This window comes from Chionomys nivalis, chromosome 23 (assembly GCF_950005125.1).
Source record: "Chionomys nivalis chromosome 23, mChiNiv1.1, whole genome shotgun sequence".
Classification (NCBI taxonomy): domain Eukaryota; kingdom Metazoa; phylum Chordata; class Mammalia; order Rodentia; family Cricetidae; genus Chionomys; species Chionomys nivalis.
Genome location: NC_080108.1, coordinates 43,293,086 through 43,314,769, shown reverse-complemented (window position 1 = coordinate 43,314,769; position 21,684 = coordinate 43,293,086). Strand labels below are relative to the sequence as shown.

At 42.7% G+C, this 21,684-nt stretch overlaps 1 protein-coding gene across 1 annotated transcript in view; it reads left to right on the top strand.

The window, feature by feature from the left end:
* The window catches only part of LOC130865093 (E3 ubiquitin-protein ligase HERC2-like), a 136,155-nt gene that overhangs the window by 6,616 nt on the left and 107,855 nt on the right, over nucleotides 1-21,684 (top strand). Inside the window, 10 exon segments of the mRNA XM_057755970.1 lie at nucleotides 6,486-6,600; nucleotides 9,337-9,474; nucleotides 11,493-11,712; nucleotides 13,304-13,404; nucleotides 14,302-14,399; nucleotides 14,401-14,462; nucleotides 16,927-17,037; nucleotides 17,567-17,738; nucleotides 19,220-19,256; nucleotides 19,259-19,392. Coding sequence (XP_057611953.1) covers nucleotides 6,486-6,600; nucleotides 9,337-9,474; nucleotides 11,493-11,712; nucleotides 13,304-13,404; nucleotides 14,302-14,399; nucleotides 14,401-14,462; nucleotides 16,927-17,037; nucleotides 17,567-17,738; nucleotides 19,220-19,256; nucleotides 19,259-19,392 — 1,188 coding nt within the window.

The window sequence follows — 21,684 nt, the reverse complement described above, 5'->3', positions numbered from 1 at the left end:
GGAGTGTGTGGGTTCTCCCAGAGTGCATTTGGTCCCCAGGCTGGAGTTAGAGGCCGTTGTGCACTATCTGACATAGGTGTAGGGAACCAAACTCAGGGAAAAAGGACACAAACTGGTGGGACAGGCTTATAGCCCCGGCTTCTTGGGAAGCTGAGGTAGCAGGGTTGAAGTTCAAGTCCTTTCCCTGGGCACCTCAGTAAGGCACTACCTCAGAAATATCCAAGCGCTGTGGGGAGAAAAGGAAAGGCTGGGAAGACTGGAGGTGGAGATCTCAGTGGTAGGGTGGAGTGCTTGCCTCACGTGAGATCCGCCTGGACTTGAGTGAGTACCTCAGGAAGGTTTCTCCTGGCTCCTGAGGAATGAGTAGAAAAAGGAAGTTCTTTGATATCATATGACTATAGATCTGCATAGAAATAGTGGCCTGGTGTGGTCATGGGAAGCTCTGCCTGGACTCCTGTGTGTTTAGGGGATAGGAGCAAAGACTGGGAGAGCATCATACAGATAAAGTTCACACTGCCGTATTTTACATCACTCTATCGGGTCTTTCTTCTGAGACAGGGTTTCTCTGTGACTTTGGAACCTGTCCTGGAACGCATTCTGTAGGCCAGGCTGGCCTCGAACTCACAAAGATCTGCCTATTTCTGCCTCCCGAGTGCTGGGATTAAAGGCGTGTGGCATCATCATCATCTAGCCTACTTGGGTTCTTTCTATAGAACCTTTAATGCTTTTTTCTGCTGAATCAGTCACCGATACCAACCTCTTGAATGATTCTGTCATTTGCATCAATCAGTTACTCTGGCTATAGGTTGGTGTATTTTTGCTAAAATGTGATTAAATGTTGAGCATTATAAATGTACTATGTTATGCTAGATTTTGTTTTACATCTTTATTTTTGAGGTTAATTTTATGTTTCCTAAGTTGACTTTATAAATTTTTGATCCAACTGCCTCAGCCTTCTGAATGTCTGGGAGAACAGGCATCCATTATAGTACCTGGCTGTGGATTTAATTTTAGCTTAGATTTTTTAAAAAAGGGATAAACAAAGGTTGGGGAGAATGGGGGTATGGTTAATGTACAATATGTATGTGTATGGAAATAAAAAATCTGAATGAGTTTTGCTTAGGCATATATGTCATTTGCCTCAGATCAGTTTTGGTTCCAAGCTCTGTCTTAGTGCTTAGTTAGGTTGGTCCATATAGCCTTTACTCTTAGATAATTTGTCTGAACCATTGCGGCTGGGCCCTTCCTAAGACTAGTGATGCTTGGCTGGGGGATGCTCTCTGTTGCACTTGGGTTGTGCTGCTTGAGGCCATGCTTCATGTCTATCTGTTGGCTATCGGTTCCTTCACATTGTGTTCCTCAAGACGTCCAGCCCGTGCCTTCCAAGAAAAGATGACTTGCCATGTACGCAGCTTCTGTCCCTTGCTCTCCTGGGGCGATGCCAACACATCTCGATCACACACAGGGACCTGATGACAGAACAAAATAACTTCCTGCCAAAGTCCAACATGGGAGCTCTGGCTCTATAGATTGGGGCTGACTCAAAGGCTGCTGCGTCGCTGTAGGCCCATCTCCCCAGTGGGGACTCGTGGACACTCACCCTGGAGCCTGATAGATGTGCCCGTCCCCTCTCTTGGTGTCTGTGCACTATGTCTATAGTCTCGAGGAGCGTCCTTGTAGATCTCGGTAGTTTCAAGGACCTTCTGAGACTTGTAAGTTAATTACTTCTCAGTTTTCTGAGCCGCCCCTCTTCCTTTCTGGGTGGAAGATTTCAGTTCTGAAAAACTGCTGCATAATTGTGGTGGTGGTCTGAATGAGCGACGCCCTTCATAGGCGTACGTATTTGAACACTTACTTGGTCCGCAGTTGGTTGGACTGTGTGAGATGAAGCTTTGCTGGAGAAGCGCTGCGCTGTGGGTGGGCTTTGTGACGTTCAGCCTCATCCTACTTCAGCTCTGTCTTCCTGCTCAGCTTCCTGCTCCCATGGCTTGCTCTCATGCTTCTCCTGCCATTATAGACTTCCTCTTTTTTAAAAAAAAATTATTTATTTTTATTTTATGTGCATTGGTGGTTTGCCTGAATGTATGTCTATTTGAGGGTGTAAGTTCCCTGGAACTGGAGTTGTGAGTCACCATGTGGGTGCTGGGAATCGAATTCAGGACCTCTGGAAGAGCAGTCAGCGCTCTTTAACTGCTGAACCATCTCTCCAGCCCCACTATAGACCTTCTTTCCCAAGGCAAAATAAGCTCTTCTGTAAGTCACTTTTGGGTCACAGCAACAGAAAAGTAACATAACGGTCCTACACCACCCCGGTGATTAAAGAATGGATTTATTCCCTCCCTCCCTCCATCTTTCCCTTCCTCCCTTCCTTCCTCTCTCCCTCTTTTCTTTCCTTCCTTTCTTCCTTGTGAATGTAGCATCTGCTCTGGCTTAGTCTTTAACTATTGAAATGTTTCATCTTTTTTTGCTGTTTTCTGTTTTTGAAGCTAGCCGTCAGCTTTCTGTGTAGCTGAGGTTGATCTTGAACTTCTGATTTCCTGGTCGTACCTTCTGAGCGCTGGAACTGCAGGCATGCATCACCATACCTGATTTATGCAGTGTTGGGGATTGAACCTAGGGCCTCTTAAATACTAAGCAAGTGTTCTCCTAGCCCACATTTTTACAAATTCACTTTTGAATGCCAGTGTCTCAACAATCTAGACTGTATTCTAGAGCACTGATAGGTGATAGACTGATAGCCAGTCTGTGGCCGTCCTAAAGTGCAGTTGGGGCTGAACATAGTGCCCACTGTCTCTATTGGGATGTTGGCATTTCCTGTATCTATCTGAGATTTCCAGATTTAGCCTTCTCTCCTGGAACATTCTGCTGAGATCTAGGTTTATATTCATGGCATATTAGTAGGGAGAGCCGTTGATGGTGAGTAATTTATTCATTGAGAAAAGGTTCATTTTGACTAGGAGCTTTGAAGATTCCACTTCATGGCTGATTGACTTGATTGTTTTTTCTGTACATCATAGGGTAGCGTGTATAGCAAATTTGATCATCATATCAGCCAAGAAGCAGAGGGAAGACACATAGTTTGGGTTCCACAGTTTCCTAAGTCACTAACCAGATGCCCCAAGTAGGATCACTGTCCTAGTCAGGGTTCCTTTTGCTGTGATGAAGCACCTGGAAAAGCAAACTGGGGAGGGAAGGGTTTATTTGGCTTACACTTTCATGTTGCCGTTCATCAATGAAGGAAGTCAGGACAAGAATTCAAACAGGGCAGACCTGGAGGCAGGAGCTGATGCAGAGGCCGTGGAGGAGAGCTGCTTCCCATGGCTTGCTTAGTTGCTTTCTCAGAGAACCCAGGACCACCAGCCAAGGGGTGTCATCACCTTTAATGGGCCTTCCCCGTCAATCATTAATAAAGGCTTGCCGGCCTGCATCCTGATCTTATGGAGGCATTTTCTCAATTGGGTTCCTTCCTCTCAGATGACTTTAGCCTAGGTCAGTTGAGTGTGAACAAACACTCTAGTCCCTTTCTGTAATAGTAGCCCTCTGAGGACCAAGCTGCAACTGAACTTTGCGGGACACTTACCTAAATCGTAGCATTTGCGCAAATCTCTACAGTTAAAAGTGAACCAGTTCTCATTCCTGTTTTTATTGTCTGTCTTTCCTTACTTCTCACACCCGATCTGAACACTGATCTGAACTTTCCTTGTCGTGATTGGTTGGCTCTTGGCTCTGACTTTTTTACTTTATGTTTTCATAGTTTCTTCCTCTTTCTCCCCCTTTAGACATGGAGGCTTGAAAGGCTCCTGGGTTCCCTTGAGATCCGACCATGAAGGTTGGATGTAACTCCTGTAACATAGCACACCACCTGAGCCTCAGTACCTGGCCTCTTTGCCTGTAACCATGTGTGTGCACACACTCACACACATTCCTAAATTTAGCCTGCTCAGTCTATATAATGTTACTTCTGTGTTGTTTTCAGGGCTGACCACTTGGTACTGGGTAACTAATTGGTGTGCTCTGCCTGAGGAAGCCTGTGTTCCACCCTCAGCACTCCTTAGTTCCTGTAGCTCTTGTACAGGGTCGATGTCCTGTGGGCTTTTCCTTCCATGTTAGCATGTTTGTTGTTGTTTTTGTTTGGCTCAAAAGGTATTTTTAAAAAAAATAAACCTGGGTTATTTTGCTTGTTTCCAGTTACAGGTTTTGTTTTTGTATATTGTAACTTGAATTAAAAATAAATGTTTATTTTATCTGTATGGGTGTTTTGGCTGCAAGTATATTTATGCATTACCAGCAAGCCTGTGAACCATCATGTGGGTGCTGGGAATCCAACCCAGGTCCTCTGGAAGAGCAGCCAGTGTTCCTAAGTGCTGAGCCAATTCTCCTGAAACAGTTTATGTTTCACACTTAGAAGGAACACTCACTGCTTTTTATATTCTTTGCTTCCTCCATGTTCCATAAGTGTCTCCTCATACATAATCACTATGTCTTATTTTTGATTTATTTTTTCAGAGCATGTGTATGCATGTATGCCCCTACTCCCCTTTTGCATGTTACATGAAATTTAGTATAGTGATTATCCAAAGCAGTCTTGAGGGAAAAGAGCAATTCTGGAAGTTTCAATACTTAGTTCAAGTTATACTATATAGTGATAGTAAGACAGACACCATGATAATGCCACAAAGCCTGGCTGTTAGAGTGCAGCAAGGAGTCACACAGGTAGACACATAGCTAGAGCCGTCAGGTTTCCAGAACGATGCTGAAAGCTGTGACTCTACGGGGAGAAGGCTGAAACTTGTCCTCTGCCTTTTATCCTGTGTGAAAACCAGTGAAATGGACAAAGGCCTTACTGTGACACCAGAAACTTTGAAACTGCTAGTGGGAAATAGTATGGAGATACTTGAAAACACAGACATAGAGATTATTATTTAAAATAGTACCTCAGTGGGGCTGGAGAGATGGCTCAGTGGTTACCCATTGTGCCGGGCAGTGGTGGCTAATACCAGCACTCGGGAGGCAGAGGCAGGCGGATCTCTGTGAGTTTGAGACCAGCCTGGTCTACAAGAGCTAGTTCCAGGACAGGCTCCAAAACCACAGAGAAACCCTGTCTAGAAAAACCAAAAAAAAAAACCAAAAACCTGCCATTGTGACACATTCCTGTAACCACACAAGGAAGATTAGAGCTGGAGGCTGGACTAGGATGCCTAGTAAGAGCCTGTTTAAAAAAAACAAACAAAAACCCAGATCCACTAATGAAGCTCAACATGGTGTACAGTGACATAATGTGCTCTTTCACCGTCCTGTTTTTGTTCTGTGATCTTTGACATGTTACTTGGTTTTAAATAAAGTAAATAGTCCATTGTTTTATTATTGAATAATTGAATAAAATAAGGGGAACCAGGATTTTTTCTGCCTCTGTATATAATTCTTTAAGACCCTGTTGCTGAAGACACTATACATTTTGCACACAAGAACTTGAAGAAATTGAGCTAGAACTGACTTGAAAGCCCCTCTGTGAGGACTTACTCTTATTGTATCTGAGGATATATTGTAAGCTTCCAAGGGACAAAAGGAATCAGTAGTCCTACCCAGCCATGAGACCTGCAAAACACAGCTATCGCAGGCCCACTAAGATATCCCCCGTGGTGCAACAGTTGAACTTTGATTTTGGAGTAGCTACCAGCTGCCCAATTGTATTTGCAACCAGCTTAGTAGGCCATTCGTGCCCAGTACTGTAAACCTACTCAACTACCTGTGCCTGGAGTAAACTGATGTAATTTTTAACTGTATTCCAATGCTATCCTTGTATCTACAGGTGAGTGTAGTTCTCACCCCTTATCAAGGAAGTTTCTTTGGTAGCAGACAGAGGCAATTACAGAAATTCACATCTGGTCAGACTACAGAGAGAAATAACCGTGATTGACACAACATAACACCCTCACCTAAGGCTAAAGGAACATCATGGAAGAGGGGGTGGAAAGGTTGTAAGAGCCAGAGGACCAGGGGCCTCCTATGAGATAGTGTCTCCTAGATACAGAAGGGATGTTGTATCCATAACAATGCAGCAGTGGTGTTCTCTAAACAAGTCTCTACACAGTGTTAGCACCAGTGGATATGACAGTGTGGACGGGGAGATTTCACAAGGCCCCACCCCACATCAAGAGCTACGGGTAATCAATGCCTGCTGAGAGAATCAGTTTTCTTCAGTGCTGAAACCCCTGGTAGGTTATCTGCTCCCAAGGTCAGTTCTAAACACATGAGCAACATTAAATTGACTTAGTAAGTAGTGTGTATTTTATATATGTGTATAGATATGTGCAATATATGATATATGTAGATAGCAATAATTGCAGAAGAGGAGGTCATGAATTGAGAGGGGCACATGAGTTGGAGTAGATTGAGTACTCATAACATTTTCAAAAACAAAAAAAATTAAAATAAAAAATATTTATATGGATCTCTCTTTAAGTTTATCTTTTTGTATTTGCCAGCTCGCATTCACAAGAGATGGACTCTGTGGTCTGTGGAATGAAATGGTTAAAGATGGAGAAATTGTGTACACTGGGACAGAGTTAACCCAGAATCGAGAGCTCCCTTCTAGGAAGGGTAATAGCTTTTAATGAATACTTTTTTATTTTGTAAATATCATTGTAATTGCATTTTAAAGTAATATTTTAAAAATGTGTCCGTGCCTGTGTGTGCGTGCGTGTGTGTGTCTGTGCGCATGTTTGTGTGTGTGCACAGGTGCTATGGTGTGCATGTCGGGACAACTTGGGAGTTGGTTTTCTCTGCTGTGTGAGTCTTGTGGATTGGACTCAGGTCGTCTGGTTTGGTGGTAAGTGCCTTTACATGCTGGACTATTTCCCCCTCCCCCTTTAAAAATTGCACGTTTTATTTGTGTGTGTAAATTGCGTTTTCCAGAGACTGTAATATGCTAGAAAAAGCACTTGAACTTTGATCTTGATACTTTGTTCTCCTTTTGATGATTTTTGTCTAGATGTTAGTTAATATGCCAAGCTGTCTGGAGTTTTTGTTTGTATTAACTAGTGTATAGCTTGTAGGAAGTCATGAATAGCTTCTCCTTTAAATTTTGAAACAGATCTTCCTACTAACTATAGATGTTGATTATTGTGAGATTGGGTGCAAATTATTCATGAGTAAACCTTTGTCAGGGAGGAGTAATCCTGTTGAAGCCTCTAGTGCTCAAAATTCACCACGACTCATGTGTTCTTGCTGTGCCTGGCCATTGAAATCAGCACCAACACTGTAAAAGGACATGGATGCCAGCACTTACTCCAGATTGTCTATCTGAAAAGCCTGGGTTGAGGCTTACTGCAGAGTCTGTTGAGTGTCATTCCCAGTATAAAGGCATTGGTACTGTTAGAATGTATGACTTTTCTCCTGTGGAATGAATTGGTTATAGCTGACTGGAAAGTGTAGGAGGAAAACTATTACTAGGTTATGTTTTTGGTTACATCATCTATTAGAGTGAGCTCTGTTTCTTGTGTTTATGTGGAAGTTTCCATATACATGCAGACTCTCCCAAATGTATGTACAGTGAGTGGATGCAAATTCATCCCCACAGTCTTTGGCACTGTGCCTGTTCGCCGTTATCTCTCATCTGCCTTCCTCACGTGCTTCCTGCATATTGTTACCTTGAGTTTTTTAATTTAAAAGTTTTCCTTTATTAGTGTGTGTGTGTGTGTGTGTGTGTGTTTATATTTGCAAGCAGGTGCACATGAGGAGGTCAGAGAATAACTGCAGGAATCAATTCTTTCCTTTCATCTTGACTTTTGAGATAGGGTCTTGTTTCTGCTTCTCTGTGGCCCCAGGTTAACTGGCCCCAAAACTGAAAGAAACAAATATAAAGCAAAATTTACTTTTTGTATCAAGCCTAGGGATTTGAGCATGCTAGGCAAACACTGTGGTCATACTGGGCAGACACTCTGGGCTGTGCTACACTAGCCTACAAAACTTGTTTTCAGTAATAAGGCCTCTTAGTATTTAGGATATGGTGCAGTTAGGATTGATGTACAGAAAACGTTAGCAGAACAGCATTTGAAGTTCAGCACACAGGATTTTGCAGAACTCTTAATTTTGTTTTCTTTGAAATTGGTCAACTTACTCCTCTTGGGCCTTCTCTTTTGAATCATTAGCAACTGTCTAGGACCTAGGCTCAGTGGTTTGAACAGAGACGCCTTGGGTATTTGGTACAAACGCCCTTCAACAAATTAGTTGCCCATGTGGCCAACTAAAATCCACTTAAAACCTGAGAGGGCTTGCAAAGGAATTCTAGACACTTTACAAAACAAAAGTTTAGTTAACAAAAAATTAGTGATTTGGTTGGTGTGAAACAAAAACATATAGTCTAAGATATAGTATATATGTAATTTATGTGATTATTTTAGTTAGAGCCTTTTATGACAGGACTTGTTGACATTTTAGGGCTAAGATTCATCCCATCTTCTCTTCACAGCCATGTGTGGGGTTTCAAGGCATGTATTACTGTTTGAGGCTTTACAGTGGCTTAAGGTGGTAGTTTTTTCAGCTTTTCTTTTGTGCCTCAATGCTCCTGAATTGTATTTCAGTGGTAATGGTCCTTCGAATGTACTTATTATTGTGTGTGTGTGTGTGTGTGTGTGTGTGTGTGCACGTGCCATGGCAGGTATGTGGACATCAGAGGACAGTTACCACTTTTGTGTGGTTCTGGAATGGAACTCACATTGTCATCTCAGTGGTAGTGGTCTTTATGGCAGTGGTTCTCAGCTGGCAGTGGAGGAGAACATCGGACAGTTAGAAAATGATTTTAGAGTTATCTCCCTAGTTCTTCCTGTGGTCATCCAGCAGTTTTGAGCCACTGCATTAAAGCAGTTAGTGTGAAATCCAAATAGATAAATGCTAAAGAAATTGAAATCTAGTAAGACATTGAAAAATGTTAAAGAAAGAACTTCATGCTTTAAAGAATTTGAAAATCCCTTATATTGTATTCTTTCATTATTGAGTAAACTATACTGAATCATTTGCAGTTTTTTTAAAAAAATAAAATATCGAGTTACTGATGTATGCTGTAACTTCCTATGTTTGGGTAGAACGTTTGTAGAGATTGGCAAGAAATGCTCCCCTGGCCTCCTCTCTCTTTCCTTCTCTCCTTCCCTCCCTTCCTCCTATCCTTGTTTTGAGTCAGGGCCTCTCTCTGTAGCCCAGGCTGGCCTGGAACTTACTGTGTGGCCCAAGATGGTCCTGAGCTCATGTGCTGGGGTTTATAGGCGTGAGCCACCATGCCCAGATTGACTGTTGCATTTTGAAAACCAATTATGGACATAAGCATTTTTAATTCTCCAGATGATGATGCTGATACTCAGAGTGGAACCAAGATAGAAGATCTTACTGACAAAGAGAAGAAGGAGGAGGAAGAGATGCCTGCACCCGTGTATAAAGCCAAATCAATCCTGGAGAGTTGGGTGTGGGGCAAGCAACCAGGTATTATACTTTCTGACATAAGTGGATCAGGTTTTTGTTTGTTAATGGAATTTTCTAAAATTAAAACCCATATTACAGTAAAATAATGTCTGATATAAAGTATAAGAATAAAATGTATCTGATAAAAATATAACCATTATAACTTTTTTTTAAGCACACAGTTCATATTCTGGTACAAAAGTATTACCACCCATATCCATTAAACTGTCCTCTAGCCCTCCAGGCAGCTGCAGTTACCTTTGATGTCTGTACTTCATTCTTCAATAGTACTCCATATAAATAGGCTTAGTCTTTATTCTTCTTATCTAGTTTATTTTGCTTAGTATGTATTTAAATTTATCTATGATGTAGCCTTTCTGGTTTTTCAAGACAGGATTTCTCTGTGTAGCCCTGGCTGTCCTGGAACTCATTCTGTAGATCAGGTTAGCTTTGAGGTCAGAGATCTGCCTGCCTCTACTTTCCGGGTGCATGTTGTGACCTTTTAAAATGTTAAATAATATTTCACTGTTTGTGTTTGTGTGCCTACTTTGATTATGTTCTGCACTAGTTGGTAGACTGTTGGGGTGCTTATCTCCACCCCTTTTTTGGTAATAATAACCTTTATTTAAAATAACTTTAATCTAGGAAACTCATTTTATGTGAGTTTCCAATTAGCTACTAGAGTCAGAAACAATAAATAAACAAATGAAACCAGAAAGTACTCTGTAGAAAAAGTACAAAAGGAACAATTGTACTGTGAAAAACAGTGAAGATATTAACTGTCAGGTGCCTGTACTAGTGTGAAGGCTGTCTCCCCTAGTGAGTGCCACTCTGTCAGCCTTGAGATCTGATTCCTTGTCCTTGTGCCCTGAGTAGATGAATCTGCTGCCACGGACATGGTTGTCCAGTCTGTGTGAGGTCACTGCTTAGTTCCGTATGCATTCCCAGGTACACTGATCGTATGGAATACTGTGGTTAACTTTTTCACACACAGGTACAGTGTTTTCCAGAGCCACACTGGGTTTCCATTCATTCCGCAGTCCACAAGGTTCTAGTCTCCCCAAGTCCTTGCTCACATTTGTTGTTTCCTGTTGATAATATCCACCTTGATGAGTGGGAAATGGTGCGTTACTGTTTTGATTTATATTTACTAATCATTAAGTGATGTTGACCAACAAAAAATATTATGTTATTTTCAGGACAATGGGAGATCACCAGATTAAGTGACTTTCAAAATGATAAATGTTGCTGGGCGGTGGTGGCGCACGCCTTTAATCCCAGCACTCGGGAGGCAGAGGCAGGTGGATCTCTGTGAGTTCGAGACCAGCCTGGTCTACAAGAGCTAGTTCCAGGACAGGCTCCAAAACCACAGAGAAACCTTGTCTCGAAAAAAAACAAAAAACAAAAAAAAAAAAAAAAGATAAATGTTACATGTTTTCTCTCATGTGTAGACCCTAGATTTTGTCCAGATGTATAAAATCATGTGTGTAGATCCTAGACTTTATCCAGATGTATCAAATCATGTGTGTAGATCCTAGATTTTGTCCAGATGTATAAAATCATGTGTGTTGGATGTGAAAATGGAATAGGAATGTGGCTAGAGTTTTTTTTTTTTTTCTAGAAAGTGGGCTACTGAGAAGTTTGACTTTATAGTTTTGAAGATTTGTTTGTTCATTTCTGTGGGACTAAGCCTTGAGTCCAGGGCCTTCTGCATGCTAAGCAGTTGCACTACTACTTCAGCTTTGTATTAGCAACGTTTACATGGTAATTGCAGAGCACTAGTAAATGATGGAAGCCAAAAGCCATCATGTCTTATGCTGTACTCCACTGTGTGATTTCCGTCAAGTTACTTAGCCCTTCTGTGCCTGAGTTTGGTGTGTGGTCATAGAGTACTACCAGCTGATATGTGCACAGTCTTAATGCTTTGGGCGTGTTGTATGCTGAAGTGTTTCTACTGCCGTTGTCTAATTTCTCAGTGTTATCGCCAACCGTGCCCAAGGCCTTGACAAGCCTGACTGTTTTCTTATCTTGTGTTCCAGACGTGAATGAGTTGAAGGAGTGTCTTTCTGTGCTGGTTAAAGAGCAGCAAGCCCTGGCTGTCCAATCAGCTACCACCACACTCTCGGCCTTGAGGTTGAAGCAGAGGCTGGTGATCTTAGAGCGCTATTTCATTGCCTTGAATAGAACTGTTTTCCAGGAGAATGTCAAAGTTAAGTGGAAAAGCAGCAGCATTTCTGTGCCTCCCACAGAGAAGAAAAGGTAATGCTAACATGGAAGAACCCTGGTGGCATCTCCCTGTAAGTTCTGCCTCTTTTGTTGAAGACAGTTTCTTCATTACTAAAGATGCTTCTAGACACATGGTTTTTAATTTGTGGGTATTTATCACTGCATCAACAAATTTGCCCAATGGTATTAACTAATAACTACTAGAATATTTAAGGCTCATGTAAAACTGTATTTTTCCCCCAATGTAACTGTGAAAATTCTTGTCCCCATGAGAACAGAGTGCCAGGGTAATTCATGTTTGATATGGTTATGAGCTTTTTCTTTCGTTGTGGTAGTTACGGCTTCCACTCCCTAGAGTGACGTGGTAATTGTGCATGCAGCAGGAAGTATGCTCGTCTCTGCTTTCCTTTCTTCTCTCTTCTCCCTCTCTGTCCTCTCACCTCTTCCCTTCTGCTCCCCCTCCCTATTATATCATGTTGAAATCATTGTTGGCACATTTAGAGTAAGCTTTCACCTTAGCTGTGCCAAGGGACCTCTGGGTTTTCTTTCCATTTGAGAATAGGTTGGGTAGTTTTTCATTTCCTGACCACACAGACAGCAGCCCACAGTGATGGTCACTGGTCTGAGAGCTCTGTCTATGTCAGTGGTTGATGCTAAGAGACCTTATGCACACTTATGTGTTGGTCATATCACCCTAGATATGGAAAGTGGTTTGCATGATCTATGGACTTAAGCATTGATGAGTTAATTAGAACATCTTTCATTAAGTGAAGGAATTCCTGAAATTAAAAAAAAAAAACTTTTTGAGCTTATAGAAGGTTGCATTTATACATTTGTGCATACATGCACACATATGTAACAATAATTAAAAAAGAGGCTATGATTTTGATAGTGGTTTTTTTTTTTTTTTTTTTTTGGTTTTTCGAGACAGGGTTTCTCTGTGGTTTTGGAGCCTGTCCTGGAACTAGCTCTTGTAGACCAGGCTGGTCTCGAACTCACAGAGATCCGCCTGCCTCTGCCTCCCAAGTGCTGGGATTAAAGGCGTGCACCACCACCGCCCGGCTGATAGTGGTTTTTATACTGGCTTAGAACTATAGGTTCTTTCTTGGGGGCCCAGATCCCAACTGTCTGAGTAGAGTTGAGCTTCATGTTTTCTTCAAGGGAAAATGTTAGCAATAGTTCTCCAAGCTCTCCTGATCATATTTAACATGTGTACTCAGCTTTAAAGGGTTTCTTATGTAATAGACATATTTCTCATTCCGAAATTTATTCCCATGTTCCTGGCATCCAGTGCCTCCTCTGAAAGCAGCAATAACACTTCATCCTTCATAGTAACTTACAGTTGTGCACAGAGCGTCCCTGCACTATTCAGACCCTCACAGATAAGTGTGCACTGCCTCCCCTGCACTGTTCAGGCCCTCAGAGATGAGTGTGCACAGCCTCCCCTGCGCTGTTCATGTCCTCACAGAGAAACAAAAAGTTTACAAAGGATATTTTATACAAAGTTTAAAAATTGAAACTAAAACCCACCATGGATCCTGATAGCTAAAGAAGACCATAGGTCACACCCTGACCTACATTCTTATTTGATTATTTTCATGTTTCTCTGACTTTTTATCTGCAGTTCCCGCCCCACAGGCAGAGGGGTAGAAGGACTCGCCAGAGTTGGGTCCCGAGCAGCACTCTCCTTTGCCTTTGCTTTCTTACGGAGGGCCTGGCGTTCAGGTACGTGTGTAGCCATTCTCTTCCCTTCATAGATGGGAGTTCTGAGTTCCCTGAGCAATTCTGCCCCAGCAAGTTCCTTGTTGGCCACCTACCAACTAGATTGCCAGGCCCCTGAGGCCCTCTCGCGGGTTTTCAGAGTCGTTTCATCTTGTAGATGTCTTCATTCTCTTTACCTTGAGTTCTTCTTTGTAAAACCAGAGGCTATGGGGTCTTTGAGTGTTCAGGTCTATGGTTTGTTTGTTTGTTTTGGTTTTTCGAGACAAGGTTTCCCTGTAGCTTTGGAGCCTGTCCTGGAACTAGCTCTTGTAGACCAGGTTAGCCTCGAACTCACAGAGATCGGCCTGCCTCTGCCTCCTGAGTGCTGGGATTAAAGGGGTGTGCCACCACTGCCCGGCTTCAGGTCTGTGTTTTTAAGAAGTGTTCATTTATTACAAACCCACCTTACATCCTTCACTGTTTAATGACTTAGTAAGAAGTTGTCAGTTGAGCACCCGTAATCTGAAAATATGCAGTCTGAAATATTCCAAAATCTCAAGTCTTTTGACTCATGATCTCATAAGTAGAGAAACTCACTAACCTCATGTGATAGGTTGCTGCCAGAATGCATCCTCACCAAAGATGCTGCATGAGAAACCTCTAGTTTCTGTGTGTGAGATGTATATGGACCCGGGGACATGGACACACACACACCCCATATTTTAGGTAAGAGACACTCAGTCTGTCTCACACATAGTGCTTATGTGAGAGATATCAAAGGTGTACTGGGATTTCTGCAGCTGTGGTACAGTTTGGCCCATCGCGTGAAGAATCTCCTGACTGTCTTTTCACTTGAGGGCTTGGAGGCTCAGTGGGAGTGACTAGAACACTGCTTGTCCGCAATGCTTGTGTGTTGCTCAGGTGAGGATGCTGATCTCTGCAGTGAGCTCTTGCAAGAGTCCCTGGATGCCCTTCAAGCTCTTCCTGAGGCCTCTCTCTTTGGTGAGAGCACAGTATCTATCATCTGTGTGGTTGGAGGTGGTAGAGAGAGCCACGAGGTTCCTCAGATCTGTTGTGACTGGGTGAGTTTGCATTTTCCTTGCTTTTCTCTGGAATAGCTCCGGTGTGCTTGAGCCTCGTTCTCATCTCTTCTTACTGACTAGGTTTTGCTGCTGCGATTTTAGCATGCTTTCAAGTTCTTGCTATTCACATTAACTTTTTTTTTTTTGAGACAAGTTTTCTCTATGTAACAGCCCTAGCTGTCCTAGAACTTTCTTTGTAGATCAGGTTGGCCTCTAAATCACAAAGATCTGTCTGCCTCCTGACTGCTGGAATTAAAGGCATGTGCTACTATACTCAGCTTCAAAATTGTTTTTGCACATTTTATTTATTCGTTTTGTACGTGTATGTGTGTGTGTGTTAGTTTTGGTAGTAAGTGCTTTACCTGCTGATCCAGCTCTCTGGCCCACTCTCAGTTTTTTAGATGATTTAATTTATGATGATTGTGAATCGAGTCAAGAAGCTGTCGCATTGAATGTGATGGAAAATGCCAAGCCTTTTTTTTGTTATTCGCTGTTTTCTGGACGTATTTGTTGATTTGCCCATCATAATTTGAGCACTTCTTGTGTGCCTCCCGGTGTTAATGAAGAGCCACTGTTTTCAAGATTGTGTTTGCCTGGAAGTCTTTGGCTGCTCAAGCAAAATGTTCTGACTAGTGCAGGTCTGTAGCTCAGTAGGAAAGCAGTTGCTGAGCATGTACAACCTGGTTTGGTCCTTCTCACTGCAGAAAAGAAATGTGTAAACCTGTTTGTTAGTTTACTATTGCTGTAACAAGAACCTCCGTCAACCGAACATAAGGAGGAAGGGTTTGGCTGCTGGTTTCAGAGACTTGAGTCTATGATCACTTGGCCCTGTAGCTTTGGACCAGTGTCAGCAGAGTTCACCATGGAGGAGCCTGTTCTTTCATGGCAGCCACTAAATAAAGGAAATGTCAGGTTATAGTTTTGTCTTCAAGAGTGTGCCAGCAATGACTAACTTTTGGACTAGACTCTACCTACTAAGTGGTCTGTCACTTTTCCATAATGTCATGGATTTGGGACTAGCCAGCAAGGACACAGGTGTTGGGCAGATGTTTATGATCCAAATTCTAGCATGTAGCTATACTCTTTTATTTTTTGTATATGATTTTGATCGGAATGGGCATTTTTGGGCAGCTGTACCCCTCCTTAGACAAACTGGGAGTCCTAGACTACTTTGGTCCCCTGCTCCGAGGGGTTGCTATGTTGAATTTAGTGTTACACAATTGGCATAACATGCTGTAGTCCAGAACTCTGGATTCAAGTGATCCTCAGCTCCTTGGTAGTTGTGACTATAGGTGTGTGTTTCTGCTCCTGGCTTCAATATGAATCTGTAGTTACATTTTTTAATGTGTAGAAAATAATACAAAATTAAGTACAGACACATCGAAGGAAAGTTAGGGTGCTCTTGTGTCTTCAGCAGAAGTCATTACCATTTATTCCTATGATCGACAGGGATGCCTTTAGTCTCTTGCACACGAGCCACGAGTCTCTCTCCAAGGTGTGCTGGTGCAGGCTTTGCTGTAGGATTTTAAAGCTAAAGCCCTGAAAATAGCCTTGGAATTAAGTTTAAAAATCCAGTTTCAGTTATAGCCTCCCCTTTCCAATTTTAGGTTCAGGGAATTTGTTATTTATTATCGAGCACAAAGTTCAAATATTTCTCTGATGTGAAATATAAATATGCATAGACAAGTGCCTTTAGATCCTCTGGTGGCTTCAAAAATTAATTCTCCAATTTTGTATGGGACAGTTGATGCTATATTTTATTCAGATTGAAAAAGTGCCCACCCCAACCCCCACATCCCTCCCTCCCTCCATTCCTCCATCCTTCCCTTGAGACAGGTTCTCATGAAGCCCAGGCTGGCCTCAAACTACTGTAGTCAGGGATGACTTTGAACTTCTGACCGCCTCCCTCAAGTACTAGGACTATAATGTGTAATCCTGTCCAGTTTATGCAGTTCTGGGTTGGAATCCAGGGCCCTGTGCATGCTAGTGAAAGGTCTCTACTAACAAAGCCATAGCCCATCCCCATTGAAGACCTTTCTACTCATTTTTGTGTAATGGTACAGCTTACTTTATGCTTCAGAAACATAGGGTCTGTCTTCTAATGTACTAAATATCTAAAATCATACTTTTAAAAACACCTTTACTGTCTGGGAAGTAGAGCTCAGTGATAGAGCCCAATACCCAGTGTGCCCAAAGCTCAAGATTTGATCCCTCATACTGGAAAAAGTACCCTCCCCATAAAGATGTTTCCCCCTCCCTTCCTCCCTCATTTCCTTCCTTCCTACTTCCCTCCCTTCCTCCCCTCATGTATGTGTGTGTGTGTGTGTGTGTGTGTGTGTGTGTGTATGTGTATGTGTGTGTGCTTGTCTTTTTTATGGGAGATTGAATGTCATTAGCCTGCTGGTAATTTTAAGTTTGCTGCTTTTTCTGATGTTGCCTAGCCTTCCTGTTGCTGTCATTCCAGGGATGTTCATGGAACACCAGGGACTAAGGGACCAGGAGGAGTTCCTTTACAGGACCAGCACTTGGCTTTGGCCATCCTGCTGGAGTTGGCTGTCCAGAGAGGTACCCTTAGGTGAGTGGTCTGAGGCTCAAGGCATCTCAGGAGATGATTGTGTGTCTAGACACCTGCTGTGATGTGAATTCCACTTATTTGTGGCTATAGCAAATTGTGGTGTTCTATAGCTAGACCTTCATGCCAGGGCCCCATGTTTATTCTGCTATTCTGCTCTGCTATCTTTATTTCTTTTTAAGCTACTCTATCTAGTCATCTAGGACTCCTTTGTAAGATGTTTCCCCTAAACAACTGTTTATTTCATCTTTCTGAAATAGGTTTTCTTCATTTATTGATTTAAGATTCTTGAAGTTTCATGTAGAAAGCACTACTCAAATGTCTTAGCTATTTTCATATCAATAGATGGCAAATGTCTTTTGCTAAATTCTTGGCATTGACTCAGTGATTTAACTGCCAAGAATTATTTCCATGATATTATTTTATCATCTTCTCATATCATTGTCCTCCTATAATTCTAATTATATGTTTAGTTTTGATGTGGTATGACAAGCAGTAACTTTTTTAGAGAGTAAATATCCTTCCTTTTCAGCCAGATGTTGTCTGCCATCCTGTTGTTGCTTCAGCTGTAGGACAGTGGGGCACAGGAAACTGACAATGAGCGGTCTGCCCAAGGCACCAGTGCCCCTCTTCTGCCACTGCTGCAGAGGTTTCAGAGCATCATCTGCAGTAAGGACATGCCACATGCAGAAGGGGATATGCACGTGAGTGTCACCTGGGGTTTGTGTTTAGGTGGCCCTTTCTTATTCTGTCTGTATTGAAGAACTAGTTGTATGGGAATAGATGCCTTTCAGGTCTGTTTGCTTACTGGTGATAGCAGCAGGTGAGGTGAGGCAGGTATAGGAGATCAGATGCACCGTATTCACAAGGTAGTATATAAAGAAGGCTTTCGGATTTGTACTTGTGAAGAGAAATATGGTTTGGCATGGATCCATTGGCCTTTCAGGTTTCTGCCTACTGCCTGCCATGCTGACTTACAGGCTTCTCTGCTGAGTCAGCTGAGGCGATCTCTGTGTGTTCCCAGCAGCTGCTTGAATATTTTGGGAAGTGAATTTTAGATGCGGTGTTGGGCTGTTTTGTGTTATGTAAACAAATACCCGAGGACTGTGCTCTTTACAAATACATGTTGAGCCTTTATCTTTTCTGTAAAGTGAGCTGTTCTGTTATCACTTTGGCCCAATTTACATGTGACCAATCTTAGGTGATAATAAGACTTTGTTTTTGCAAGAATTAGAAATATGATGTTAATTGTAAATAAAACAAGGCTTTAGTAGACTAGACAGCCAGGCCAGGTAGTAAAGACCTGTAATCCTAGCTACTTGGGAGGCTGAGGCAGGAGGATCAAAGATTTAATGTTAGCCCAGGCAGCTTCGTGTTTCAAATGGGTAGAGTGAGGATTGTTGAAGACTCTTAGAGTACTTCTAACATGCTCAAAGCTCTAGAAAAGTTAAGCAAAATCTCTCTCTAACGTGGGCAATATTTATATCAAAATGAGGGGTTTTGTTGTGTTTTGTTTTTAGTTTCCAAAGGCATGTTGAAGTACTGTGTTATGGTTCAGCGAGCTTGCTCTGTGTCCCAATACTTTAAAAAAGCATGTATGTGTCTGTGTGGTTGTGTGTGTCTGTCTCCATCTTCACTTTGTATGGATACCAGATGTCAGTTTGGGGTTTTGTTCCTCAGGAGTCACCCACCTTATTTTTTTTGAGACAGGGTTTCTCACTTGCCTAGAATTCCCCAGGTAGTTCAGACTGGCCAGTGAACCTCTCTTAACTTTCCTTGCTCAGGGATTACAAGTGCATAGCACCATGTTCGATATTTCTACATGGGTCCTGGGAATTGAACTCAGGTCTTCAGTGCTGAGGACAGAGTTGTTTTCTCAGTACTCTTGTTAGGGTTTGAGGGCAGTGTTCCGATAGGGTAGTTTGGCTTGATAAACAGTCCATGTGGTGTCTACACATGTGTGGTATAAAAAGTACATAGATTGTAAAGTCAGTACTGTGTGTCTTTATATGCCAGGTATAGAAGGGTGTAAATGTTTAGTGTAGCTGTATGACCAGCATTGTAGTTTGATGGCTAAAATATAAGCTGTATTGGAAATTCATAACTAAATACCAAAAGCGTGATTAGAGGTTGATGGTGGTATTTTTCTTCCTCTGTTCCTGAGTATGTTTTTCTCTTAATCTAGCTTTTGTCTGGCCCTCTGAGCCCCAATGAGAGCTTCCTGAGTACCTTCCTCTTCCACAAGACAATGAACTTGCCATTGATTTACGGCAAACTGCAGTTGTTGTCATGGCCCGTTTAGACCGGCTGGCTACACCCTGTATGCCTCCTCTGTGCAGCTCTCCCACCTCTCATAAGGTGTGTGTGTGCGAGGGCAGGGCTTCTTCTTGTGAAATGAAGATGACTTGACCTTAAGTTCTTTACCACTGTCTTAGTTTCTTTTTTTGTTGTGTGAGTAAAGAAACAAACAAACAAAAAATCTGTCACAAGCAACCTAAAGGAGAAAGGGTGGGTTATTCTAGCTCACGATTGGAGTGTGCACGGCAGCAGGAGCTCGAGCAGCTGGTCCCATTGCAGTCGCCGCCCGTGAGCCAGAGCAGTGAATGCTGACCAGTGCTCAGCTTGCTGTTTCCATGTATAGTCCACTGCCCACAGTTACGGTGAGGCTTCCCACAGCTCTTACCCAGATGATCCCCTCCAGGCACGGCAAGAGGCTTTCCTCCCAGGCCATTCCGGATTCTGCCAGGTTGATAATTAACACTAACCATCACAAACACTGAGCCATAACCAGTTTAGTGTTCTTTGCATGCGGTAGGATTAGGAGCTCTTGTTGATTTTCATTCTGTGTATGTGCCAGATTTGTTCGTTGGTTACTTCTTTCCTTCCCTCCCTCCCTCCCTCCCTCCCTCCCTCCCTCCCTCCCTCCCTCCCTCCCTCCCTCCCTCCCTCCTTTCCTTCCTTTCTTTTTTTTTTCCAAGACAGAGTTTCTCTGTGTAGCCCTGGATGTCTTGGAACTCAATATGTAGACCAGGCTGGCCTTGACCTCACAGAGATCTGCCTGCTCTGCCTCCCAAGGCTGGGATTAAGGGTGTGGCTACAAGCACCCAGCTGAAATTTGATTTTTCTGCTAATGGTGGTTGGAATGTTTAAATCTGTCTATAGTTCAAAGTGTTGGTCAGTGCTCTGAGTGGGCAATGAAGTACTAGGGCTTACAAAAATGAAGAAGACAGAAAAACATTCAAAAATGCTTGGACCAAGTGAGCCGTGCTTACTTAGATGGAGGGCACTTACAGCCCTGAAACTGGGCTCGATTTTGTAGGAGGAGAGGTTAAGTATTCTTAGTGGGAGTTCTCTGCAGGGGAGCAATCTCCAGCTGGAACCATCTGGGAGGAAGGAGGAAGCTACAGGGAATGCTTTCTGCTGGCCTTGTTGTCTTAGTTAGGGTTTCCATTGCTGCTGTGAAACACCACAACCAAAAAGCAAATTGGGGAGGACAGGGTTCATTCCACTCACACATCAACGCGCTGCTCATCACTGAAGGAAGTTAGGACAGGAACTCTAACAGACCAGGATTGCTGAGGCAGGAGCTGATGCAGAGGCCATGGAGGATGCTGCTTACTGGTTTGCCTCCCATGGTTTCCTCAGTCTACCTTCTTATAGAACCCAGGACCACCAGCCCAGCGATAGCATCACCCACCATGGGCTGGGCCCTCCCCGTTGCTCTTTAAATAAGAAAAAATGCCTTGCAATTGGATCTCAAGGAAGCATTTTCTCAACTGAGGCGCCTTCCTCTGATGTCTCTAGCTTGTGTCAAGTTGACACACAAAACCAGCCAGTATAACTGTCAACAGTGATTCTGTGGTTGGGGGAGGCTTTTCCATTTTCCTGAGTCTGACCTCGGAAGGCATTTTTATTCTCATGAATCTGAGGCATTTGGGTCCTTGACATGACTGTGCTCATGCTAATAGCATGCTCATCCAGGATTTTATCCATTCCTACAAGTACACAGGGCCTCGTGCCCGAATTAGGGGCCCTTGAGATGACAACAAGCTTCCTGCCATCGAGAGGGAAGTGCCAGAGATCTTCTTTTATTTCAGTGCTGGGAATCAAACCCATGGCCCTGCTCACTCTGACCACATATGCTATCACCGAAGTGCTTAGTGTATAGTGCTGGTTATAATGTAATAACATTGCAGTCATATTTTATGTAAAATGTCTAAATAATGGTAATGGTGGTAGTGATCAGCCTGTGTGACAAGAATTTGGCGTGTGTCTGCCCATCACAATGTTCCACTTTTTGTATCCTGGAGAAAACAAATATTTGGGATGACATCATTCTTGTCAAGATTATACAGAGTAATCCTGGCTTTCAATCTAAGTTTCTTTAGCTTTTTATTTGGAATACAAACAAGAGCTCATTAAAAGGAAAAAAACAAACAAAAAAATAACCCAAAATAATAAAAAGTTGCATAAGCTGGGTGGTGGCGGCAGCGGCACACACCTTTAATCCCAGCATTCAGGAGGCAGAGGCAGGTGGATTTCTGAATTTGAGACATACCTGGTCTACATAGCAAATTCCAAGACAGCCAGGGCAATACAGAGATATCCTGTCTTGAAAAAACAAAAAACCCAAATCAAACCAACCGAAAA